The sequence below is a fragment of the Bactrocera neohumeralis genome, chromosome 2 (genome assembly GCF_024586455.1).
Source record: "Bactrocera neohumeralis isolate Rockhampton chromosome 2, APGP_CSIRO_Bneo_wtdbg2-racon-allhic-juicebox.fasta_v2, whole genome shotgun sequence".
In the NCBI taxonomy this organism is placed as follows: Eukaryota; Metazoa; Arthropoda; class Insecta; order Diptera; family Tephritidae; genus Bactrocera; species Bactrocera neohumeralis.
In genome coordinates this window covers 47,416,909-47,441,849 of record NC_065919.1, presented here as the reverse complement: position 1 = coordinate 47,441,849, position 24,941 = coordinate 47,416,909, and the positions used below count along the sequence as shown (strand labels likewise).

At 34.0% G+C, this 24,941-nt stretch overlaps 4 protein-coding genes across 12 annotated transcripts in view; 3 read left to right on the top strand and 1 right to left on the bottom strand.

The window, feature by feature from the left end:
- Positions 1–7,062, bottom strand: part of LOC126750964 (uncharacterized) — a 109,768-nt gene extending 102,706 nt beyond the window's left edge. For 3 of the 8 annotated variants that reach the window (XM_050460833.1, XM_050460838.1, XM_050460839.1), the window contains exons 1-2: positions 6,884–7,062; positions 111–488 (exon numbers count right to left, since the gene is read on the bottom strand). In XM_050460833.1, the coding sequence (XP_050316790.1) occupies positions 111–206 (96 nt within the window). In that variant the 5' untranslated portion in view covers positions 207–488; positions 6,884–7,062. The remainder of the gene's footprint in view (positions 1–110; positions 489–6,883) is intronic. The other 5 variants (XM_050460840.1, XM_050460841.1, XM_050460834.1 and 2 more) reach the window with 4 other exon arrangements.
- Positions 7,063–12,857: 5,795 nt separating this feature from the next.
- Positions 12,858–24,941, top strand: part of LOC126750940 (synapsin) — a 164,179-nt gene continuing 152,095 nt past the window's right edge. The window contains exons 1-2 of the mRNA XM_050460788.1: positions 12,858–13,062; positions 13,524–13,716. The gene's annotated coding sequence lies outside the window, so the exon portion shown is untranslated. The remainder of the gene's footprint in view (positions 13,063–13,523; positions 13,717–24,941) is intronic.
- Positions 17,511–18,907, top strand: LOC126750996 (uncharacterized). The gene is made up of 5 exons (XM_050460885.1): positions 17,511–17,679; positions 18,085–18,165; positions 18,221–18,423; positions 18,491–18,644; positions 18,715–18,907. Exons 2-5 carry the CDS (start codon positions 18,090–18,092, stop codon positions 18,885–18,887), a joined length of 606 nt encoding a protein of 201 aa, XP_050316842.1. The 5' UTR covers positions 17,511–17,679; positions 18,085–18,089; the 3' UTR covers positions 18,888–18,907.
- On the top strand, positions 18,991–21,811 carry LOC126750993 (uncharacterized). 2 transcript variants are annotated; one of them, XM_050460882.1, is made up of 5 exons: positions 18,991–19,364; positions 20,039–20,119; positions 20,493–20,692; positions 21,039–21,192; positions 21,442–21,811. In XM_050460882.1, exons 2-5 carry the CDS (start codon positions 20,044–20,046, stop codon positions 21,618–21,620), a joined length of 609 nt encoding a protein of 202 aa, XP_050316839.1. In that variant the 5' UTR covers positions 18,991–19,364; positions 20,039–20,043; the 3' UTR covers positions 21,621–21,811. The 2 variants fall into 2 exon arrangements, with proteins under 2 accessions (XP_050316839.1, XP_050316838.1); XM_050460881.1 differs by having other exon boundaries at positions 18,991–19,378.

Sequence of the window (24,941 nt, the reverse complement as noted above, 5' to 3'; positions counted from 1 at the left end):
TTTTCATGGTATTCAAAGTAAAAATCTGCATGCCAAGTTAATTTTCGCCGCAAAGTACACAACTTAAATATAATTGCGAAACGCATAAAAATTCCCACAGCGTGACTTACCTGGCTGACCAGCAGACTGGCGAATATTAGCAAGGCCGCGAGCAGCTGGCTCCTTGCCGCGCTCATCTTCGGCGTTGTGTGCGCTTGTGTGGCCATCGCGTTCGGCGCTTAAGTCTTTTGTTTACAAAGAGGTTTGCTTTCACTGTGCCTTTGCTGGCTGGAAATCTGCTAGAATTTACACTCCACACTTGTGCGGCCCTTCACTTGCGAAATTTTATTTTATGTTATCGTTTTTTGCTTTTTGTATTTAAAAATATTTTTTTTTTTCACTATTGCAAGAAGCGCTGCCCACTTGCTGTCGCTTGCAATTACCGCTACCGTTTGATTTTGAATGTTGTCGCACACGAAAAAAATAGTTTCGGCTGAAAATTAATTTGCCTGCGTTATTAGAATGCGTGTACATAAATAAAACCGAAAACCAACATGTAAAGCAAAACAAGCAAAAAACACTTTTGCGTGCGTGCCTATGTGTGCATTGTTGTTGTTTTTTACCTTCAATCTAACTGATTTTTATGCGAGTCACAGCGGCCGTTATTAAATATTTTGCTCAGCTGCTTTTGTTTTGTAGACACTTAGCATTGTATAGTCTTCTAAATTCAGAGGCTGCTAGTGTGGAGGCAGCGCGAGAAAAAAAAATTAAAATATTTTCTTATTATTATGTGGTTTTATAATTGCTTTCGACGCTTACATTGAATTTCATAGAGCGGCGAATGCGAGTTTTGCATAAATTATTTAGTTGTGTCTTTAAAGATGCTTATGAACTGTCTAACATATAAATATTTGTGTGTGTGTGTGTGTAAATTGAACTCTATGATAATATACAAGTTTCTCATTATCTTTGTGGTTTTTGCGATTTGACGCCAGTGATATACTCGCCACAAATTTGAGACAGCACTTCCTAGAATTCACCGCATACCACATAAATATAAGTATATATATACATATACATATAGACATCTCTACATACAGACTTTCATGCATATGGCGCATTGTAGCTTGCGTCAGGCATTGACAATCCCATATTTCATTTGAAGTAATTCAAAGCACATCTGCTGCTTCCTTATGCACACGCCATATATATTTGTATGTATGTATACAGCTACTTATGCATTTAAATGTGTTAAGTCAATAAAACACAGCTAAGAATTAAAATAAAAATATTTGAAAATTTGAAAGCGCATATGCATTATTCTTATGAACTTTTTGTTATTGTTGTTTTTATTTTGCAAAATGGCGCACATTAGCTGTGGATGCGTCATTTCACTTAGCTGAGCAAACAATCAACTGCTTTGTATCAGCGTATTTATGACAGTGGATGACAATTTATTTGCACACATATATGTATGCATACTTGAAACACATACATATATACACATAAACACATACATGTGCGCATTTTATAGTTGTATATTTGTTTTTTTCCTGCTGCCCTTTTAAAGCTTCGGAACAGAATCTTTAGAGAATGACTCACAGTTTCTATCATGATGCACGTTTCCCCAGTAAAGCGGGAACGGTATTGTAGAAGTATTTTTCTAACGGTATCATAGAACTATCTTCTGAACATTTGGTAGCAATATAAAATATTTTCAGTACCTGCAAGTAACTCGAGGAATCGTAAAATGAATTTCGATCCATTAGAAAAATCTAAAAGAACATTAAAGCATGTTTCTTTGAACCTATCAACACTATGCCTAACCCAAGAGTATGCATATCTAATAGTTCGAAAAGAAATCAGATAAGTAGGTCAGGTTAAGAGGTTCAAGACTCGTAGGTGGCTTTGCGCTTTTGTGGTTCGAAAAATCATGGAATCAGCGTTAGTTAGATTAAGAAGTCTGCTAAGCTGCCTCACTTGAACAGCTTAGAATGCTGCTGCGTTTTAGTACCTAAAATTTCTCAATACTGGATTATAATATCCTTACAGATCAACAAAGCACTTTGAGTCAATCACAAATGTGTTGAGACGGCTAATGACAGCATCGGCTATGTGTCTTGGTTCGACGAATGTAAGACTGCCAAGATGTTTCAGCCTCATTTTTGCAAAGAATGGACAATGGAAAAGAAAGTGTTTGGATATTTGTACTTCTCCCTCCTACATACAACTTTGGCAAGCAGTCTTCGACCAGCGCCTGCAAAGCGCAAGCGAGGTCCATTGGTTCAGTGCTAGAACGGAAGATGTCAATGGGGATCCGAGTTGGTCGCATATCGATGTAAGCGAGGCAATGTTGCCCTCTATGTCTAGCTCATCAATTTTGCAATTGCAGTAATATATGAATGACAAAAAAAAAAAAAAACAAGTAATATATAAATAGCTCCGAATTTCGTTTGACCGAATAAAAATTCGAATCCGTTCAGATTACCAATGCTCGTCTTTCATAAAAACGGTCCTTAAACGTGATGATGATTCATAATATGCGTGAATGATATTCAAGTTAAATAGAATAATTTCATATAATGAATTCGGGATCAATTGTAAACTCTTCGAAAACGTTAATCTTACAAGGTAAGCGTATAGACCAGCATAAAGACCAAGAAGCAAAGATCTGTCACTGACATTACACCAAAACAGACAGTACAACATAGACAAGAATAGTTTACGGATACAAAGTTTGGTTAATTTTTCTCATTCCCAGCGAATGTTTTCTGCTAAAAACCTCTAAGCTACTCAATAGCAGAATTTCGCGGTGTGTTTTAAAAAAAAAAAAAAAAATATTTCACTCAAAGCAGACTTCATTTCGATTTAATGAATTTATTATCATTTTATGACAATCAAGCTAAGTCCAGAAACCTTTAATTTCCAATTTATCAAGCGACAGCTAATTATATTTAAGCATAAATTATGCTCCGAATGGAAAAAATGCATAGTATTCTTTCGCCTCCAGCAAATTGGTTCTTATTTAAAACGCTTCCAATTACACATAAATTATGGGATTGAAAACATATGTATATACGTTGCATCTATATGTATTTGTACATATGTCTACGCTTGTATGTATATTAACAACACATCAATTGTCCATTATGTTTTTATGCTTTGATTTTTGAATACGTTTTCTTCAAGTGACATTTTTAAAGCTCCATAAAAGCTTCTATGGTCATAAAAATACTACAAATACGACAGATAAATGTCGCGTTCGCCTTTGATGTAGTGTCTCCAATGCTATGCGCTGTTGATATGTATGTATGTAGTAAGCTGATTAGTTTTTAAATGTGTGCATCGGGAAAATTTACATTATAGATTTTAATGGCGCCGCAATGGCCGAGTTTAAAATATATTTCTCCAAAAATTTCCCAACTTCTTTGTTAATAGTGTATGTTTGCAACAATAGAAAATTCTAATAAAATATTTAATTTTTTATATGAGGGAAAAATTCTTGAAAAAAGCCTATTTTTTACCCAAGGAAACCCATGTAACCCCTTAACTGAGTACGATCAGTTTTTGAATTCACGATTCACCATAAAAATTGTCTCATACCTCTACTATGCTTAATATGATCCTACAATTAGTAGTTTCTAAGACTTAAGTTAAATATTGAAGTGAAAGACTCAATGAAACTCTTCCCAGTAGCCCTATTTACTATATATGATACTTCTGGATGGAATAACCCTTTCTTATTCCATAAAAATGCCACTTTTCATTGGCGAAAATCTAACCAGAGCATGGTTAGCTATCCCGATTCAGGTGTTTCTTCATAAATACGCTCTAGATGTGGCCAGCCAGCCACAGCTTTTTATTTCAATTATTTTCAGCTAAAACCACTTAAATATTTTTGCCCCCTAAAAACAAATTTTAACAACAACAAAAACAAATATTTTCTGTTAATTAATTAAAATCGACGTGCAAAAAGTACATATATACAAGCATACAACAAATAAACGCAAGCATATTTGCATATATATATATATATGTATACAAGCAAATATATCTGACTATAATTGTATTAGTAATTATATCGCCCAATGCCATAACAAAGCAATATTTCATCCGCTTTTCATCAGTCAACCATGCAATGAAAGCTGCATAAATGGCAGAGCCAATAATAAATATACATATGTACAAATACATATGTGTGCGTATAGGCTAAGCGATGAATATAGATAATTGTTGTTAAATATATGTAACATCTAAAATAGCAATAAGCAATAATAACAAATAACGATTATGCAAATTTTTCAACAAAACTAAATGAAAAGTGACATAATGACCAAAATATAGGGTGGCTCAGTATGTGTAGGTATATAACTCAATTTTATTAACTTAACTATTTTTTTTTCAAATGTGTGTATAGTTTTGTTAGAATTTGTAATAAAATACAATTTAAAGTGCATGTGACAAATTATGTATACATAAAAAAATAAAGGGTGCCTCAATATGTGTAGATAATAGTTGATTTTTAGGTAAAGTTGATTGTTTTATTAAAAGCTGTCTATATTTTTTTAAGACTTTCGAGTATTTTGTTTTAAAAAATATATAGGGTGCTTCAGTATGTGTAAATAATATAAGTTTATATGATTTTTAAATTAAAATTTTTAGATGAAGTTGACTGTTTTATTAAAAGCTGTCTATACTTTTGTAAGACTTTCTAGTATTTTGTTTAAAAAAAAGGATAGGGTGTTTCAGTATGTTTAAATAAATTAAGTGTATATGATTTTTTAAATAAAATTTTTTTTGATGAAGTTGATTGTTTTATTAATAGCTGTTCATATTTTTGTAACATTTTCTAGCATTTTATTAAAAAAGATATAGGGTGTTTCAGTATGTAAACAATTTAAGCTTATATGATTTTTTAAATTATAATTTGTGCATATTTTTTGCAAGATTTTTATTAAAAATAATTTAAATAAGAAAAAACATTTTTGTAAAAAGTATAGGGTGACTCAATAACTGTCCATAATTCTCTTTTATATTATTATTTTTTATTAAAATGTGTGGGCTAAAAAAATAAATGCTTAATAAATATGCATCTGAAAATGTATATTGTAAATAAAGTAAAGGGTGCCTCAATGCGTATGGATTGTATAATATTATTTTAATACAGTTATTTTTGTAAAAGTGGTCTTAGTTTTGTAAAATTTATTTTCTTAAAAATAATTTCAATTAAATATAGCAGAAAATGTTATAAAATAAATTTTGAGAAAAATCAGGTATAGATGAAATTTCGAGTATAAAAAACATTAACTTCAATAAAGAAAAGAAATTCTTCGAAATATATTTTTATAGCATAAGTTCAGCGCGTGTAACTGTTTTTGGAGGCTTGGGATTTTTTTAATTTTTTTTTAAACCTTTTGAATTTTTTAAATTTTTAAAATTTTAAAATTTAGTTTTTTTTTTAATTTTTAAAATTTTTTGATTTTTTTTTAATTTTTAAAACTTTTTGATTTTTTTTTAATTGTTAAAAATTTGATTTTAAAATTTTTTTAACTTTTTTTACTTTATATACATATGTTTATATTTTTAATTTCCATCTATTTCAAAGCAAACTGACAATATATTATATTTTATTATGCTTAAGCAAAATTTATTTAAATTTGTGTGCTAAATAATTTCGCTGTACATAATAAATTTTCAAAGTAAAGCGTAAATATAAACATTTCGTCGTGATTTCGCCTTAAAATTTTTTTCTAACATTTTCTATTAGATATTAATTTATATATTCGATCGATTGGCGATAATTTCTAGGCTCGCAATAACAAAATTTTATATGCGCATTTAATTTTAATGTTTTTGTTTTAACACTTTTTAGAAATCACCAAATAAATAAAGCATAAAAAAGTGGTTTACAACAAATTCTGAATGAATTAAAATTTTTTTTTATTGATATACCGAAATTTTTGTGAATAAACACGCAAAAAACCGGCTAAAAAACAAAACGCAATTTTCGAACGTAAATACGCTCTGTACCCACAATGGGCCGCGTGATTTGGATAATTGGCTTGATTTGCCTTGACATCAGGTTTCACGCGCCAATAAACTTTTCTGGCACTTTCGGCATTGGCGCAGTAAACAAAAGCGCTGCAGAAATGAGCCAACAAAACGAAACATTTTTTAATTAAATAATTTTTTAATAATGCAGTCAAGTTTAGACGCTAGCTAAGCAACGAGTTCGCTTAAAATGCAAAAGCCTTCCGAAGTTAATGACCAAACACCGCCTTTAATTAAGTGTGTGAAAAAATGCAAATCCACTTGCACAAATGTGCATTGAAATAAACAAAAAACTGTTTGCTGAAATTCCCAGCACAAGCGAGACTCATTTCTAAGAGTCAGGCGAAGATACGCTTAAGAGCGACAGCCTACAATTGCAAGCATGCTCTTTACGCCTATACACAACTTGGCTGAATAGCGCGGCGCGATTTGGGCGAGACAAGGCAACTGTGTAGAAGCTAAGGCAGCTTAGCAGCTCAAGTTCACTCACACAACACCAAGCGCTTAGCTCACACTCACGGCAACAGATTATTGATGGAGACACCCACGAAATGCCTGAAGTGATTATTTGCCTTAAAATCGCTGATGACTAAAGTTATTTAACGATTTTGTTGTTTAGCAAAAAAATTTTACGTTTTTTATTCATACAAAGCTCGGCTCTGCCCCTCTATTTGGCAATAAAACGTTGCTATTGTTGTTAACTGTTCGCTATAAGCTCGCTCTTGTGGCTACACGCAGCTCTGCTGTTTTTGAAAACTTAGTAAGTTAAAAAATTTAACAAAAAGCACCACAACAACAACAATAAAAACACAAAGGCACAACGCTACCGTAATTAGCTTGAATATTAACCCACACTTTATTAGACACCAACAATATTCACTAGAATTAAATCTCAGTCAACACTTGTTGTTCAGTAACAATTTTTTTTACTTTTCACGTTTCCAACAACGATTCGTCGCTGTAGTGTTTGGCTCGTTTTATCCGCGCTTGTTAACTTTTCCACTCGACAGTCTCGCTTAAACTGATCTCGCCCGAGCGGTAATATTTGGCTTATTGCTAGTTGCTTTTGGCCTGTTGCTTCCACAACATTTCTACTTTGTCTGATAGGAACCATGCTTCCTCCGCGCTGCTTGTTGTTGTTGCTACTATTTGTGTGTGTTTACGTATTTCAGTCGTTTCCAGTTGGCGTAGCTCAGTTGTTATTATTATTGTTGTTGTTGCTGTGTTTATTGCTCGCAGTGCACTCTTTGCACTGTGTGTATTGTTGTTATTACTACTCACCTTTTTACCAATCCGTTATTTGCTTTGTGGCTCATTCGTGGTTTGAGAGGGGGAAGGTGTCTTTCGATTGCAACTTGGCTGAAAAGCTGAATTGCATTTTCAGTGTTGTATAACGACATTAAATTATTTTTGGCTTGAAAGCTTGTTGAGTGGTTTGCCTTACAAGCCAAACACAAAAGTTTTATCTATCTAACGGTTGTTTGTATAACAGTATAATAATGGTAAAGTAATAGTTTTGTACATATCTCTTAAACCACTACAATAAACAAATTATTATAAGAACTCCTGCCGATAGTGTGAAAATTCGACTAAATTTTTTACGTAACATTCTTATTATCACAGGGCGAAATCGGACTACAACCCCGCCTACTTCTCGTGTAGCACAATTTTAAAATGTTTTTGTAGCTTTCACTTTCAAGCATACAAATCAGAAATAATTTAATATATCAAGTAAAAACTTTGCACGAATAATGTCTTTGAGGTGTGCCACCTTATGACCAAAACTTGGTTAAGTCGAACAAAAACTGCTCAAGCCCCTAGGTAATGAAATGGACCACAGTACCTACAGTTCATTTTTAACCGAAAATATCGGTCAGTTTGTGAGATATGTAGTTGAAATTAAGAGAGAATCCTTTCTTGACAATAGTAACTCTGTGTATCAAAAATGGTCCCTTTGAGGCTTCTGTGGGCTCCATATACCTATTCTAAATTCGAACTTTCAGGTGACTTTATACTGTATATATCGGCAAATATTTCAGTTATCTCAATGAAAATTTCAGAGCGTGTTTTACTCAAAACAGTATATCTTTGTGACTAAACTTGAAAAAATTAGGTGAAAATTTGACCTAACCCCCATATAACTAATATCAGAATTTTCGAACATCCGGCTGACGATACTTCATGTTAACGGTGATTGCATGTAAGGAAACCCAGGGAAAATTTTTTGGTATGTGGAATGATAATTAATTTAATAATACAATCGTGTCGATACTATCCCAACTCCTAAATAACTGTTTTTGCAATAGGGACGCTACAAAAGTAGACCGATAGGGACAGCAACCGACGCCATATTTTGCCGTTCTTTTGGCAGTAAGATTTGCCAATTTATCATGGAAAGATATACGATCCAAACAACGAATTGAAATTATTAAAACTTACTACCGAAATTCGGAGTCAGTGACTTCAACTTTAAGAGCGCTATGTTCAATTTATGGTCGTCATAATCGTCAGAGCAACAATTGAGCGTCTAGTGGAAAAATTTGAATCCACAGGCATATTACAAAACGTTTCTCGGAGCCACCATTGCATACGGTTTGGCATGGTTTATGGGCCTGCGGCATCACTGCCAGCGAGCTCAAGGTCTGTACAGTTTCACAAAAGATGCTAAACATCCAAGAAGTACACCGCCTGCTACCTTGATGGCTGTCACTTCTGCTTGAAAAGTACTACAGTGGCCTGGCAGTATGAAACAGGAGTTGATTGAGGGCTGCCGATAGAGTACTTCTCCTCCAACTTTCCCTCGAGCTTCGATCTATACATGAAAAATCTTTCACGCCTCCTCTCCAGCAACTCCGCCTCTGCAAAATTAACATTTGCTATATCAAATTGGCAAACCATTGAGAATTATGTACACCACAAATCTTTCCAAAAAAAAAATAGTTCGTCTAGTTACGAATTTAGTAGCAATTAGGGTTTTATCTAAGTAAGAAAATTTTTCTATAAAACTTTGGTTTTGAGTATGTAACGTTGAAAAAATTATACGGCATCGTCCAGGTTTTCATTCTTCAAGAAATTGTTGTGTTTCCTTAGATCATAGTAGGAATTAACAAGTAAGGAAGAGCTACATATGTTCGGATGTAACCGAACATTTCATAATTTCACTTTCTTGCTTTGCAAGGATTAAAGCCAGGAAAGTATGAGGGCGAGTTTTCACTCGATTTTATTTATTCTAAGCACAAATGTGCACCGTTATAAGAAAACCACAGCACACTCTCTCTATTTTATTAAGATAACTCTCATATTGACAGATATATGCGGTATAAAGTCAGCCGGAAGTTCGAAAATCTCAAGGACTAAGAGAAGTATAGACCCAATTCAAGCCATTTGTAGCACACAGACATACTACTACCATATGAAATCAATCAGGATAGGATTCTCTCTAAATTTCAATTATATATTTCATACACCGACCCATATTTTCGGTAAAAAGTCAAATATAAGCACTGGGTCCACATACTTCAATACCTAGGGGCTCGAACAATTTTTATTCGATTTACGCAATTTTTAGTCACTCTGAATTTGTTTGAAATTGGTCGGGCGGGTGTCGAGATAAGTGTTTTCACCTAAAAGTGTGCGGTGCCACGCCCATCGTCCAATTTTGACCCCGATTCCATTAAGGCCCTTTCATACCATTTAATGTTTCTGGGGTGTTTGGTTATTGATTTATCTCTCTTTTATTATTTTTTCCGGTACCGTTATATAGATATGGAGTGAGTGGGGTTACCATCCGATTTTATCCATTTTCACACCGTCTGTAAGACTTCTTATAATAGGCTGTTGTGGTTTTTCTGGTTTAGCAGATGTACATTAAACTTATTAGATAGCGGGGCCAACAGAGCCCCGACGGTAGTTTGCATCACCTAAAACTCATCGAGATACATATGAAATGTCTGTCTGTTTGAACGATAACTTGAGTAAAAATTGGGATTTTTTGATGAAATATTTATATTAAACATTCCGAAAATCTGATGACAACCACGCCTACTTCCCACATGAGAATTTTTTAAATTCCAATCTGATTCTTTCGCTTTACTTTATACAAATAAAAATGCGCCCAAGGTATTTCATCTTATGCTCAAAAATTGTCGAAATAAATTTTCAAGGGATCAGTTTTTACCTAACCAGTTTGGCGACATAAACTGTGAAATTTGGGGAGAATATTTTTGTGATGACAACATGTCCTTTATTCCAAAAATGGGTAAAAGCTTGTCAATTCACCCTTCTCAATTATCTAATATAAAGATTTCCGAAATTCCGGCTTACTTTATACCGCGTCAATCGGTCGATATTACAAAAAATAATCTCTTTCTAATAACAGTGTATCCTTTTTTGTGTAGTCACTGTATACCTAATATTTTCAAACATTCGCTAGATCATACCTTATACATGATTTCATGACTTTAAGTGTGAGGTTTCTAAATTGTAAATTACGAGAGTATAAAATATTGGATAGTCGAAAAAGTTCGTATTTTGTCAAAAGATGTCGTGAAGTCGTATGTCCACAGTGCAACCAATCACATAGTGTCATACTATATATTGTTGGAAAGGTAAGAGCTTCATTTAACCAAAACAAAAAGGTCGGTGAAGTTGAAAAAAGTTACAGCTGTTCAAAAATGAGTGAAAATAATGAAGAAATTCGCTATATCTTAAAATTTTTGTATAAAAAAGGGAGGAATGTCACGCAAGCCATCAATGTATCAGTTCGTGTAGCACAACAATGGTTCGCTGTGATGTGAAAGATGTACCACGCTCTAGTCCACCTATCGTTGAAAAAGTCGATGAAATTATGGAAAAGATTGATCAGTATCGTCACATAAACAGCCATGAAATCGTTAAGGCACTTAACATTCATCATCAAAGGGTTTTGAACATTTAAAAAAGGCTGGCTACAAAAAGAAGCTGGATGTTTGGGTACAACATGAATTTTCTGTGAAATATTTGGACAGAATTATCATCTGCGAATCTTTGCTCAAACGAAATGAAATCGAACCATTTCTGAAGCGAATGACCACAGGAGACGAAAAGTGGATCAAATACGACAATAATGTACAAAAAAGATCATGTTCCAAGCGTGGTGGAGCTCAACAAATGGTCGCAAAGCCAATACTCACGCATCGAAAGGTTATGCTGAGTGTTTGGTGGTACTGGAAAGGAATCATCTACTATGAGTTGCTTCGGCCTGGTCGAACGATTGATCCCACATTTTACTGTCAACAACTGATGAGATTGAAGCAAGCAATCGAAAAAAACGGCCAAAACTGATCAACTGAAACGGCTTCGTCTTCCATCAGGACAAAGCTAGACCACACACATCTTTCATTACTCGGGAAAAACTGGGATAGCTTGGCTGGGAAGTTTTGATGCATCCACCATATAGCCCTGACCTTGCACCATCCGACTACTATTTGTTTCGGTCAATGCAGAACTCCCTTAATGGAGTAAAGTTGGCTTCAAAAAAAGGCTGCGAAAATTACTTGTCGCAGTTTTTCGTCGAGAAACCAGAAAAGTTTGAAATAATGTCTCTAGCGGAAAAATGGCAAAAAATTAGTCGACCAAAATGGTACATATTTGGTTCATTAAAGTTCTATTCGGTTGCACACAAACTTAGTCCTTCTTTACGTGTTATAATATAATATCATAACATTCCCAAAATAATTCATACTCCTTTTTTCAAAGTTATTTTTTTTCCAACAGGGTGTTTTTCGAAATATTTGTGTACGGGAAAGCGAGTAAAAACAGCAGAGGAATTCGTTTTCCGCCCCAATTTTGCCGAACACCAATAACAGATAAATTCGTTAAACAAAAGAGCATACCACTAGGGTTAACCGACATACTAGCACGCACAGACACACACATACACACGAAACAAAAACTTCGAACTCCATTCGATGCTTACGTGCCACAAGCTCGCGGGCATAATTGAGCAGCGTAAAAATATACCAACAGCCCACCCACCGTCACTCGCCAAACCACCCAACCACCTTTTTGTGTAGGTAGAGCGCTCGAAAAACCAAACACGTGAAAGGGGTTCGTGACTTAAGCACGCTGTACCGAGTGCCGCATAGCTACACACTGCTCTCACCGTTACTTTTTATGTTGACACGCGTAATACGTGCTCTTTGGCTGTGGGGAATTCAAGAACTTTGAAATAACTTGACAAACGGTGAGAATATTACTTACAACAGTAAAATAGTTGGGGGAGAAGGTGAGAGCGCGAAAACAGCATTGAATCGATATGAGCAAATGAGCGTAAAGTGGGTGGCGAAAGGACATGTTTAAGGTGCGCAGATAAGGAGAATTTTGGAAAGAAACTTAGTAGCAGAGGTGTTTAAATTAGTTGCGAGGGGCAATTGGCAGTGGAGGTTGGTGGTTGGTATAAAAGAAAATGACGTTTCGAAATAGCCCCGACTCTTTGGGGTCAGAAAAGTGATTGAATGTTTTGACTACATCAGATGACCAGGCAAGGGCTCAACACTTTTCAATATTTTTGTTATATTTTTTATTTTTCAGTCCATTGCAGTCGCATAAGCAAGTCACGCACGATTTAACCGTTATAAAGACACAAGTAATCGGTTCTCTCGACAGACACTAACCTTTCAAAATGTGGGTGGTAGCGGGCGCTTGTGAGAGCGCGGAGCACAATGCACTCTCGTCGTAGCCGCCGCAAGCTCTTTCGCATGTAACGCTATTTTACTACTAATACGAGCAAATTTTTACTTGGCCACGACGGCTAATCGTAAAACCCTTTGCACTCAGTGAAAATTTCATCACCGTTGTAGACAGTTCATTTTCGAAAGGACGCGGATAAATTTGAGATCTCAAATATTTTAAAACACAATTTGGTTCAAGTTTTGGTTCACAAATAGAAGAAAATTTTCAAAAAAAAAAAAATATTGTAGAGTTTAGCAAAAATTATAAAATTATTTCAAAACCGTTAAATAATCAATAAAATATATATATATAAGTACGAAAGTAAGTCAAGTGTGTATTGCAAGCAAATTTAGTGAAATATATGTATGTGTGTGTGTGCCAATACATACACATAAACGCATAGTTTTGATTATCCTGAAGCGAAAAATATTCGACTGTCGAAAAATCGAAAGAACGACGAAAAATTCTGTATCAGCAATACAGCCATACAAAATATACATACATACATAGATATATACATATACATATATCTACGATTCGTACTACTCATAGTACGAGTATAATGTGCACAGAGCAAGTGCACGCCGCAGAGCGAGTGAGTGATAAGCGCAACCCCTAAAAGCGGTCTATAAACGAGAGCAAAGCGTGTACTTACAAAAATAAAAAAAAAATTAAACACAAAAAAATAATTTAAAAAAAGTAAAAAAAAAAATAATCATTAAAAGATAAGCAAAAATGTTTTGTTAAGTGAAAAAATCGAATTATTTCGTTTACGTTTTCAGCATAAGTACGCTAAGTCAAGGCGAAACGCACCAACACCAGCAACAGCAAGTACAAGCGATTAACGCATTAAACCGTTGCAAGAAGAGCCGAAAAACCTACTCACCTACTTTCGGTCGCACACAGCGCCCACAGCATACATACATACCAACAAACACGCACATACGAGCGCACCGTCGCATTCGGCCAGTAAAGGTGAGTGTTAATTGTAAATCGAAGGCAGTCACGATTAAATGCCATTCATTCATCTAATTTTAATGAAGTATGAGCAATACGCTGGCAGTTCGGGGGACTAAGCGCTTTAGTGTCCTTTTGATTATTTCACATTTTCTTCGTTGGTCTTTTGACTTTCTGGGGTATAGGGGGTCATTGATCTATTTCACTCATTGTTGGTGTTTCTCTTACATCTTGTTACATAACTAGCTTGTGGAGTGGTGGGAGGGGGTGTGATATGCTCGTAGATGACTTACATAAGCATCACAAGCTATTCGTATATTATGTATGGATGTGCGAGTTGTCACCTCGATGGCATCATCTCCGATTTGATGCTTAAAAAAATTCAATATATTTTTTATTGCAAGACAGAAGCAAGTGTGAGTATGTGTGGGTGTAAAGATAAGTGATTTCTTGATATGCTGATATGATGATGACAAATAAGCGAGTGCAATTAGAATTAAATACATACAAAGAGTGATTCGTTTAGAGGTTCCCAAAGAAAAAAACGCAGAAACAGCAAATTCAATGGGGATTGTTTGTTATCATTCGAAAGAACATTCTTTGGCATTTATTTTTTGAAGATTATCTCTTTCAAATGTTGTCCACGGCTATGTCTCGAGCATTTCGTCGGATAACTGGCGAATGACATCAGATGCGTGATGTTTTGCTCCAAGGCCTGAATCGAAGCGGGATTATCCGCATAGACTTAAGACTTCACTTATCCCCACAGGAAAAAGTCTAACTGTGTGATATCACACAAACGTGGAGGCCAATCGACCGACCCAAAACGTGAAACTATCTTTACACTGAAGTTTTCTCTCAATAAATCCATTGATTGAACGCTGTCTTGTTGAAAATCAAATAGTCGGTTATCATGGCACTATAACGGTCGCGATTTACAATTATGTTCTCACCGGAATCTTTTTTGAGGAAATGTGAACCGATGATTTCACCGCATAAAAGAAATGCCAATTTTTTTTTTTTTTGAAACTCTTCAGCTTGCTCTTTGTCCAAAATGTGACATTTTTGCTTATTTACATACCCATTGAGCCAGAAATGGGCCTCATCGCTGAACAAAATTTGGCTCGTAAACGTCAGAACTCTTCAGTTCTTGCTCAATCAATATTTTTTACGCTTTCCGAGCACCTGGAGAGTCAGGACAAACATTTTTGCGCGACGTGTTTCTGTGAGTTGTGCAAGCCGATAATGCAGCGTTCATTAGAGCAGAGGTACACGATTGAATTCTGTGTGAAAATCGGTAAATCTGTGACAGAGACGTTTGATATGACCAAGCAGGCTTACCCAGATGTTGCTTTAGCCAGAAGTGGTATGTATCGGTGGCACCTGGCCTTTTTGGAGGGCCGGGAAGAGGGCGCCGATGAAGACCGTGCTGGGAGACCTGAGACTTCGACAAACATCGACAATGTGACTCGTATGCGCAAAGTTTTGAACTCAGACCGTCGACTAAAAATTCGTTTAATTGCCCAGATGTTAAATTTATCAAAATCTGTGGTTCATAACATGGTGACGGAGCACTTGAATATGCGCAAAATGTGCGCAAAGATGGTCCCAAAAGTGCGCACTGACGACCAGAAATTGCGGCGAGAGGAAATGTGACAAGAAAATTTGAACAAGTGTGAAAGTGACCCCCAAATTTTTGAATAACGTAATCACCGGTGACAGGCTGACTTTTTTTGTTTCCTTGCCTGAAAAGGCCGTTGAAAGACAAACATTTTGAGACGACATAAGGGGTCCAAGCAGCACGCACCTGAGCTCTCAAGGCTATTCGTTCAATGCTTGGAAACCGCGCTGGCAGCGCCTCATCGACGCAGAAGAAGCCTATTTCGAAAGTTTTTAAAGAATTGTAACGATTGGTTCAATATTTTTTTTTTAATTGACTCAGTCCTATTACTTTCCTGACAAACCTTGTATGCAGTCGCTTTCCGGCAGCCACTACATCTAGTGCCTCCCTGCCTTTAAAACATTCTCTGACGTAATGCGTTGTGAGATTATTGACTTAACTGCTGCCTGTCTACTGATATGGTATACATATGTATATTGATCTTCTTTGTGCTGTTTCCTGCGTTATTAGCCTGGAACCACCTGCTTGTTGCGGAGAAATCACTCTTAATTTTTGAGAGTTAAATTTGACAAACAAAGTTGGTGTTAGAAATTTCGAATTGTACTACAAAATCGAGTTTTCTCTGGGGCTGGGATCAGATCGATATTGGATGTTTGGCTTCATTTCGTGAAAAAACAAGAAACGATATTTATCTTGATTTTGATCGGTCAGTCTGGGGCTATAAAAATGAGATAAGAAAAATCCAGTTTGTATGGCTTGAATAATAATCTGTGCTAAGTTTTGTAAAATAAAAAAGTTTGCCCTACAAGAACTTGGTTAGATCAGACAGTTTATATAGCCGCTATATGCTATAAATTACATATGTATATGTATACTTTATAGGCTCTTAGACGTTTTCTTCTAGTTAATACAAACACAATATACTCTAGTATAAAAATAACTAACATTATTTAGGGTTTTCACAAGTCTCATAAAGTTGTAAGTTACAACGATTCGAAAACATAGCATCCAACAACATTTTTTTTTAAACAAGTGTAAAAATTTATAATTTTACGATTTTACGATGCTTTACGTCGGGTTGTGAGTACCCCAATTATATATGTATATGATTTTAATTGTTCCATAACATTCAAATAACAGATATGAACATTAGCAAGTTTGGTTTGTGGGCGGTATTCAAAAATTTATTCGCAGAATCGGGCGCGATTTGCAATGTTTGATGACGAGTCTTTATAAATCGACAAGTCAATGTTGTTGTTGCTGAAGCGGCTAACTAATATCCGCTTGTGTGGTAATGTTCGGTTTGGTTGTCTTCGAAATAATCTTAGCATAGTCGCAGCAAATGTACTCTTTCGACGTTTAACCCGCTACAGTATCCAGAAAGAAGTTGCATAAGAATCACTTTAGATTCTTGATAACGTTATCAATGGCTTTGCGTTTTGGAAAATCTTAGCAAGATTTATGATTTTATAATTGCGACTTTATAAAATATTTTCCAAATTTTCTTGGAAATTGCTGGCAAGTTGCCTGTTCTTATCTTTCCGATAAACCTACATCCGTACTTACTCTCTCATATTCGTATTTTTTTTTATTTTGGTTCTTCCGTTCAAACACTAATTACCGGCAAAACCGAATTTTTTTTATTTTGTTGTATGAAACAATTTAAATAATTACCTAAACGTATAAAAACAACTGTTAATAAAGAATTCTTCAACTATTATATGCAGTTGTGTTTTATACATTACCCAAAAATAACAAATATTTAAATATTCTTAACTTTAAATAGCTTAATAGAAACCATATAAATGTCGTGCTAATTTCGGCAGATGTGGTTGCATATACATAGATTATAAGTGCGTGTGTACCCGGAAACTGTAAATAAAACACAAAATGTTTAATTGGTTGACAGATAGCGCTCATATTTGTCAAATTAATTAAGGACAGCCCAACGAACTTAGCAAATTACATTTCTTTGAAATATTTTTTACCCGGGAAATTTAAATTACAATTTTCGGGTACTCACAATGTATATGTACATTGGAATTATTATTTTTTAATTAATTTTTTAAGTTTTTATAACATGAATTTAAAAAATAATTGAACAAAAATTTTCTTTGTGGCAACAGCAGAGTTAATATCGAGGTGGAAAAATATTCACCACATAATAATATGTATTGCCACATTACACCACGAGCAAACAAAAGAGTAATCTCAAGAGAATTTACAATTGAGACCATTGTTTACACTACACAAATCAATAAACAGTTCTAAAGTGATATTAATTTTAATTTATAAATAAGCATTACGAAATATAAGTAGTGCTACTAAGCTCGTAAATAATTTGTGATAAACGTGAACAGGTGCGGTGAACAGAATCAGTATTAAACCTTGTGCCAGCGTCTAAGGCAACTAGACGCCTTGGTTGCAGCATTAATAATTAGTGATATTTAAACAAGTTTTCCAATATGCCTCTGTATATAGTGTCTAATTGTTGCAACTTGTTGTGTATTATTGCATTTTATTGCCTGTTTTGAGCATTCCAAAGCCTAAAAAGTTATTATTTATAAATCTTCTGTTTGCAAACAAAATGTATATGCAGAACACATGAAAAACCTACCACCTTTTATTGATATGTTAAATTAAGTGTGTGTGGCTTTTACATGGTTGCATTGTGATACAAGACAAAACTTTAGGAATATCTTACCATTTATATTGCAATATAAATTTTTTGGTTTATATACAACGAGTGTAACGTTAAATTTCAGAAAATATGGATTTAAATGAAAAAGTGGAACAACTTACCAATGAAACAGCAGAACTGCGGAATGAAGTTACACAACTCAAAGGTAATATATTTATTTCATTACAATTACGATTCTCAATTTCTGATTTTTCTTGTAGAATCGTTGACAAAGCAAAATCAAACCATAATAAGGCTCATCAAAGAACAATGTCATCTTCTGAGAAAATATGAGGAGAAAAAGCAGGATAGAAACTTTTGTACGCAGAAAGCGAAACAATTTCTAAACATATTTCCGATAAATTCGCAAGACGATTTGGAAAAGGCTGAAGAGAGCATAAATGACGAAAATAAAGGGGAATGTGTGAGTTATAAATGCATGAAACAAATAAATGAGCCCGTAGTAATTTTATATACGCACAAAAATATAGATTGCACTTGCCAGAGCACTCTTAATGCCCGGAAGTTTTAAAAAGAATTTGAATAAGATATTGGGTTGTGATGTCATTCTGGACTACAACGTTGATGGTAGGCACAATAAAAAACGTATACAAGATTATCCGAAAATATTGGATGTGCTTTTTCGTAAGTAACAAAATAAAAAATATTTTATCCATTAATTATACAATCATTTTATTCCATTTCTAAACTGCAGAAGCCACAACAAGAGAGGGATGGAATTATAAGTACTTTCTGGACGACCTTAGGAATGGTTTTAAGTGCGCCAAAAATAAACATTTCAAATTTAATTGGGCTCAACGTAGAAAATATTCTGAACAGCCATCAATTAAAATCGAAGAAGTTTTAATACCATTTGATAATGAATAAAAAGTCCTGCTTGAATGAAATCTGTAATTTTTTTTATTTCTAATAATTCAACTGGATAAGGAACAAAAAAGTTTAATTACAGTTTTACAAAATAGTGGAGATAATGGATTTATTCTGATATATCGGTTGCTATTCCATGCATTCCAGATTGCATAGTCTTTAGACGGCATAAGTGTAATTACCTTTGCGTAAATGTTTTGTGGCAACACCAAAACATTAACTGACATTTTTTCACCTCACTCAATTTGTTGCTGTCAAATATTGGTTCGCCGGGCGAGTGTTTGATAAAATTTATGTGTTTTTATATATTTTAGATTTGCATATTGTAATGCGAGAATTTGTAAATACACGTTTTAAACCAGAAATACAGTGTTGAAATATTTCGCCATATATAATCATACTTTGTTTTGGTTACTGAATATCAAAGATAAAATTTGTCGAGGCACGCGAAATACGCGGCCCTGAATTTGCATATATGTACGAAACTACTGGTAATATTGTGTTTTTTTATTCAATTTGGACGACAATTGTGCGCTCGGAATAGTTATGGTTTTAATTAAGTATGTAGAAAAAAATATATGTAGGGCTGTGTAGCTGAATTATGCACATCTGTGTCTCAAGAAAACAACTGCCCCCACAACATAATCTACCACACTTTGTACAATTTACTTTGCGGAGGGAGTTGTGAAAACAAAATTCATCCAAACAAATGCAGAGCTTTTCTTAGTTGGTGATTTACATCTTGGAAAAATTATTCATGATATATAACGTGGAAATACATTAGTTCGTTATAATTTTAGAACTCAAAATGTTTTTATGGAGTTGTTATACTGAAATATATACTGTATAAAAGAGTTGGTGGTTAATGTGTAGCCGCAGGAGCATCCTCCAAAGATTTTTGATGAATGTTTCGAATTTGACAAGTCCTTGTCCGTTTAAACTACGCGCGTTAAGTTGACGGACAAACTTTCAGAATGTCGTGGGTATAAGGAAAACATTTTGATTTATATTGACCGCCTCTTACTTTAACAGTAACAAGATTTATTAATTATGCGGGGATAATTTTGATAAAAAAATATTACCTAAACTTTTTCTTGCTAGATATCGTTTAATCTTTTTAAGTGATTCCACAATAAAAACTCCGATTTCAGAAAACATGGATTTAACATCTCAAATGCAAGATTTGTCTAAAGAGATGATGGAGATGCGTGCCGACATACAACAAATAAAAGGTAAATATAAATATCATTATTATGCATAACATAGACAACAGCTAAAGAACCATTGAAGTGTGTTAGAAATAATTTTAGTTTGAAAAAAATATTAAAATTTATATAAGCCACAATTTTTAAAATCATCTGCTAAATTAAGAACATACAATTTTGTAAGTTTAATTTTTTATAATGTGAAGAATTGAAACAACTAAATTAAGATCATACAATTTTGAAAGTTCAATTTTTTTATAATGTGAAGAATTTAAACAACCAAATTGTTTACTTTCTCACAGATTTATTTTAAGAAATATTCAATGGGTCTTTAACATTTTATATTTATGTTATAATGCATGTTTACATTAGTTGTTCATAATATATTGGATTCCGAAAGGTTTTATGGAGCGGCAGAATGAGGTAATAGATGAGTTAATGAAAGGACATCAGGAAATGATGAAACGATTGGTGAAACAAGAAGAAGAGGCGGAAGAAGAAAAGAACATCCAAAGACCTGTTTTTCCACTAATGACGCAGGAAGATTTAGACAATGCCGAAGCTTTTATTGGAATGGACGAACGAAAGAAAGAAGAAATGGTAAATATTTATGAAAATATGAAACAAATTGTTCAAGGGTCGTGTGTGAATTTGGAATATAAAAACTAGTTAGACCAGTCAAAAAATATATTATTCAAATATTTATTTAGTACGACAAAATAATTATATAAAATTAAAGTCGGTTGTTTATTATTCTAAAAATATACATTTGTTGTCATTCTTCCGGTTTTTTTTTAGTTTTTTGTGAGAAATGAACAATAATATTTCTTATATGTATATAAAACCATTCAATCTTTTAAAATGTTTTAAATTCACACACACATTTACCTTACGTTCATATTTTTGACATAATTTTTGTTTTTTCATAACTTTTTTTTTATTACAGACAAGATTTCTTAAGCCATTATTGATGCCGATTGGTCTCAAGCAAAAGCTTGTGTACGTGCTATCTGAAGAGATTATTTTGAGTTATAACCTCGAGGGTACCCATGGCAAAAAGCGCATGCTGCTTTACCCAAAACTTTTAAGTGTGTTATACAGTAAGTATAAGTGATAAAGAGTGTTCTTAAAAATAAAGTGTGAAGACAGACATTTTTTAAATCATAATTTATGATTAAACCACAATAAAATAATATTTTTTTAATTGAACTTCGAAATTAAATTTTGTAATTTTCAACTCCAAATACAACACGAAAAAGTTTTATAAACAAAGACAAATCATTAGTGTTCAAGTGTAAATATTTTTAATAGTTTAAAAACAGCACTGAATACTTTTCTCCTCCAAACAGGCGCCACTGATCGACCCGGCTGGTCCTATAAATTGTTCTTAGATGATTTGCGCCGAGGTTTTCAATTTGGCAAGAAAAAACATTTTAGAAAAAAGTGCGCATCAAACAAATTGAATAAAACGACAAGAAATCCACTGTCGAGCGGTCCTGAGGACGACAACATGGATTCAGACTACTAGAACCAGTTGACTTGTATTTGTAGGTTTAGATATAAGCTTAGTTTAAGTTTGTACTTAAGTAAAAAATTAAAATTAATGTTGTAATTTTTATTGCAAAGTAGAAATTTTAACATAATTACTGTATGTATATATAAAAATAAAATTATGTGACAAATTTTTAATATGACATTAAATAAATTCCCTAATGGTTACTGCGTGTGGTTATTTAAGGCGTATTCTAAACGCAAATATTTACAAATAAATGCTATCTGAGCCACGACGAACATGGGAAGCATTTGACCATAATTACAATAGTAATTAAAATGATAAATAAAATAGTTAGTGTGTATATTTCTTGAGCGTGAAATGGCTGTAATAGCTATTACTTTTAGTGGTTTTTATATGGTGCGAATGCGTACTTTGGTATCTAGCTCAGTTTAGTGTTTTCGGCAAGACCGTGCAGACAACGTGAAGGAGTCATAAGCGAATCGCGATGACACGGACATGCTCGTTGTAGGCATTGCAGCACGTTTATCATTTTGAAAGCGCATATTGCAGAGCTTAACGTCGTTTTCGCCTAAAAGTATGCTATGCTAAGTTTGAAATATCGCATTCTGACTATCCCAGCAGGAAATGCTGCCAATCTTGCTGTTAAGTGTGTTTGAGAGTAAGCGTGTTTAATGTAGTAGTTCGTGTAACGCAGTTCTGCTGGCATTTGGGTGTGGTTGGCGTGTATGTATGTGGCATTAGACAAACTCGACTTGCGTTTGCATAAGAAATGCGTTTTAATCGCCATTATATAATGTTAGATACATACATATACAGTATGTCACATAGCGTGCTAGACACATGTTGAAGCCTCTGCAGCTGCTGGCGCTGTCGTCTGCTTGAGTTTCACTCAAAACTTGTGGCATTTTGAGGAACGCTTTTTATTGCTGAACATTTTGACGCTATGCAGTTGCATTAATTACATGGTAACGCATATACAAACATGCAAATAGGTGTATTAGGGTGGGGAAAAAAACGTTTTAAATTATTTTGAATCCAACAATGTTATGATAATTTTTTTACCATTTTTTTCAAAATTTTTATGTGCACTTTTTGTAATCTTTTTTTCAACTCACCCTGAGTTTAAAATTTAAACTCTGTCTAAATTATATTTTTTCCCACGCACATACATATGTATGTACATACATATATATAACTTGTAATTTTTTTTAATATTTTGCATTAAGCAACAAAATCTACAGCTTTGAAAAAGAGATATTGTACAAAAAATGTCTGTCTACAAAAAAGATTTCAATGATTTTTTCCCTTAAAACATTTCTTTTAAAGTTATACGCAGTCAAAGTTATACATCAAACTCAGTGAGATTTCATAGAAGTAATTCATGCATGCTATGTTGCTCATACGACATGGTGTACTGTATGAATATCGTGCATTTGATGCATTACTTTAACTGCGCATAACTTTTAAAGCAATATATTTATGAAAAATATTATTAAGACTTTTTTGTAGGGCGAAAAGTGTTTTTTTAGAATATTCTTATAAAGTTATGGGTTTGCTTTGTTTGGATTTCAAACTTTTATTGCAGACGATCAAAAATTCGCATGTAATGTGTATTGGAAAAGTAAACTGATTTAGGCGTGGTTTAAATTGAAAATAAGGGGATTATTTACATTGAATAAAAAAAAAAATGTTAACTTGGGTTGCAACGGAGCTATAATACCCTTCACAGATACAAAAGCTTACATACAAGAATTTGATTTTGATCGTATGTGTGTATGGCAGCTACATATATGCTATAATAGTCCAATCTGAATAATTTCTTCAGAGATTATATATTTGCCTTGGATAATAATCCATGTAAAATTTTATGAAGATATCCTGTCAAATAAAAAAGTTTTCCATACAAGGACTTGATTTTGATCGTTCAGTTTGTATGACAGCTATATGCAAGAGTTGTCCGATCTGAACAATTTCTTTAGAAACTAAATCCTAGCTTTAGATAATTATCCGAGTATATTTTTGTTGAAGATAACTTGTCAAATAAAAATGTTTTCCATATAAGTACTTAATTTTGATCGTTGAGTTTGTATGGCAGCTATATGCTATAGTAGTCCGATCTGAATAATTTCTTCAGAGATTATATATTTGCCTTCAATAATAATTCATGTAAAATTTCGTGAAGATATATCGTCAAATAAAAAAGTTTCCATACAAGAATTTGATTCTGATCAGTCAGTTTGTATGGCAGCTATATGCTATAGTAGTCCGATCTGAACTATTTCTTAAGAGATTACATCTTTGTCTTGGATAATAATCCGAGTATAATTTTGTTGAAGATATCTTGTCAAATAAAAAAGTTTTCCATACAAGGACTTGATTTTGATCGTTCAGTTTGTATGGCAACTATGTGCTATAGTGGTCCGATATCAGCGGTTCCGACAAGTGAACAACTTCTTGGGCAGAGAAGAACACATGCAAAATTTCAGCATGATATCTCAAAAACTCAGGCACTGGTTTGCGCATATACAGACAGATGGACAGACGGATCTGGCCAAATCTACACATATCGTAAGGAGCCACAAGCGTTTCCTACTAGTTGTTACAAACTTCGGGGCCAACTTAATATACGCCTTTCAGGGTAATAAAAATCAACTTGGGAAGTAACGCATACCCTAATGTATGTATAAGTATTGGTTGGGCGTGCATGCGTTTGCATTTTCGTTATGTAGGACAAAAAGGATGTCATAAATGTCTTCGACCTCAAGTCAAGTGTCTACACATGAAATGCATATTATATATGTATACTAAAATACATATGTATATTCATATATTACTATATATGTACCTTTGTACATATCTGCAAAGACATATTTGCGCTTATATAGTGGCACTGAAGTGGTAATCCTTTTTTATTACACCAGCCACTGCTGGGAAAGTGCTTGTATCATTTCTCAGTTACGACGCTGCTTGCTATTTTTCAATTCGCCGTGATTTATTTTGCCAACAAGCGAGCTGCACTTGTGTGCGGAATATTACACATAAACCAACACGCATAAATATGCATGAAATACTATATGTGTGCATATGTCGGTGGCATGCATTAGTGGTTGCATTTATATGTATGTATGTTTATTTGCATTCATATATGAGTTAGTGTGTCGCTTTCGCTCGAATAATTGCGAATGCAAACAATCGTAAGAAAATGCATACAAACCCCGTGAGGCGTGAATCGCTGTTTGTATATACATACATATGGGTATGTGTGCGTTAATGCGTGGGCTTTTCAGCGGTTTAAAGCTCAACTTTTTGTGGCATCAGATAAACTGCAGCTGA

What these genes read in the sequence shown, in the direction of transcription:
- LOC126750996 (XM_050460885.1), top strand. Translation starts at nt 18,090, where the DNA reads ATGGATTTAAATGAAAAAGTGGAACAACTTACCAATGAAACAGCAGAA. An exon ending in TGAAGTTACACAACTCAAAG is followed by an intron (nt 18,166 to 18,220) that starts GTAATATATTTA and finishes TTTTTCTTGTAG; the next exon opens with AATCGTTGACAAAGCAAAAT. An exon ending in ACGAAAATAAAGGGGAATGT is followed by an intron (nt 18,424 to 18,490) that starts GTGAGTTATAAA and finishes ACAAAAATATAG; the next exon opens with ATTGCACTTGCCAGAGCACT.
- LOC126750993 (XM_050460881.1), top strand. An exon ending in CGACATACAACAAATAAAAG is followed by an intron (nt 20,120 to 20,492) that starts GTAAATATAAAT and finishes GGATTCCGAAAG; the next exon opens with GTTTTATGGAGCGGCAGAAT. An exon ending in AACGAAAGAAAGAAGAAATG is followed by an intron (nt 20,693 to 21,038) that starts GTAAATATTTAT and finishes TTTTTATTACAG; the next exon opens with ACAAGATTTCTTAAGCCATT.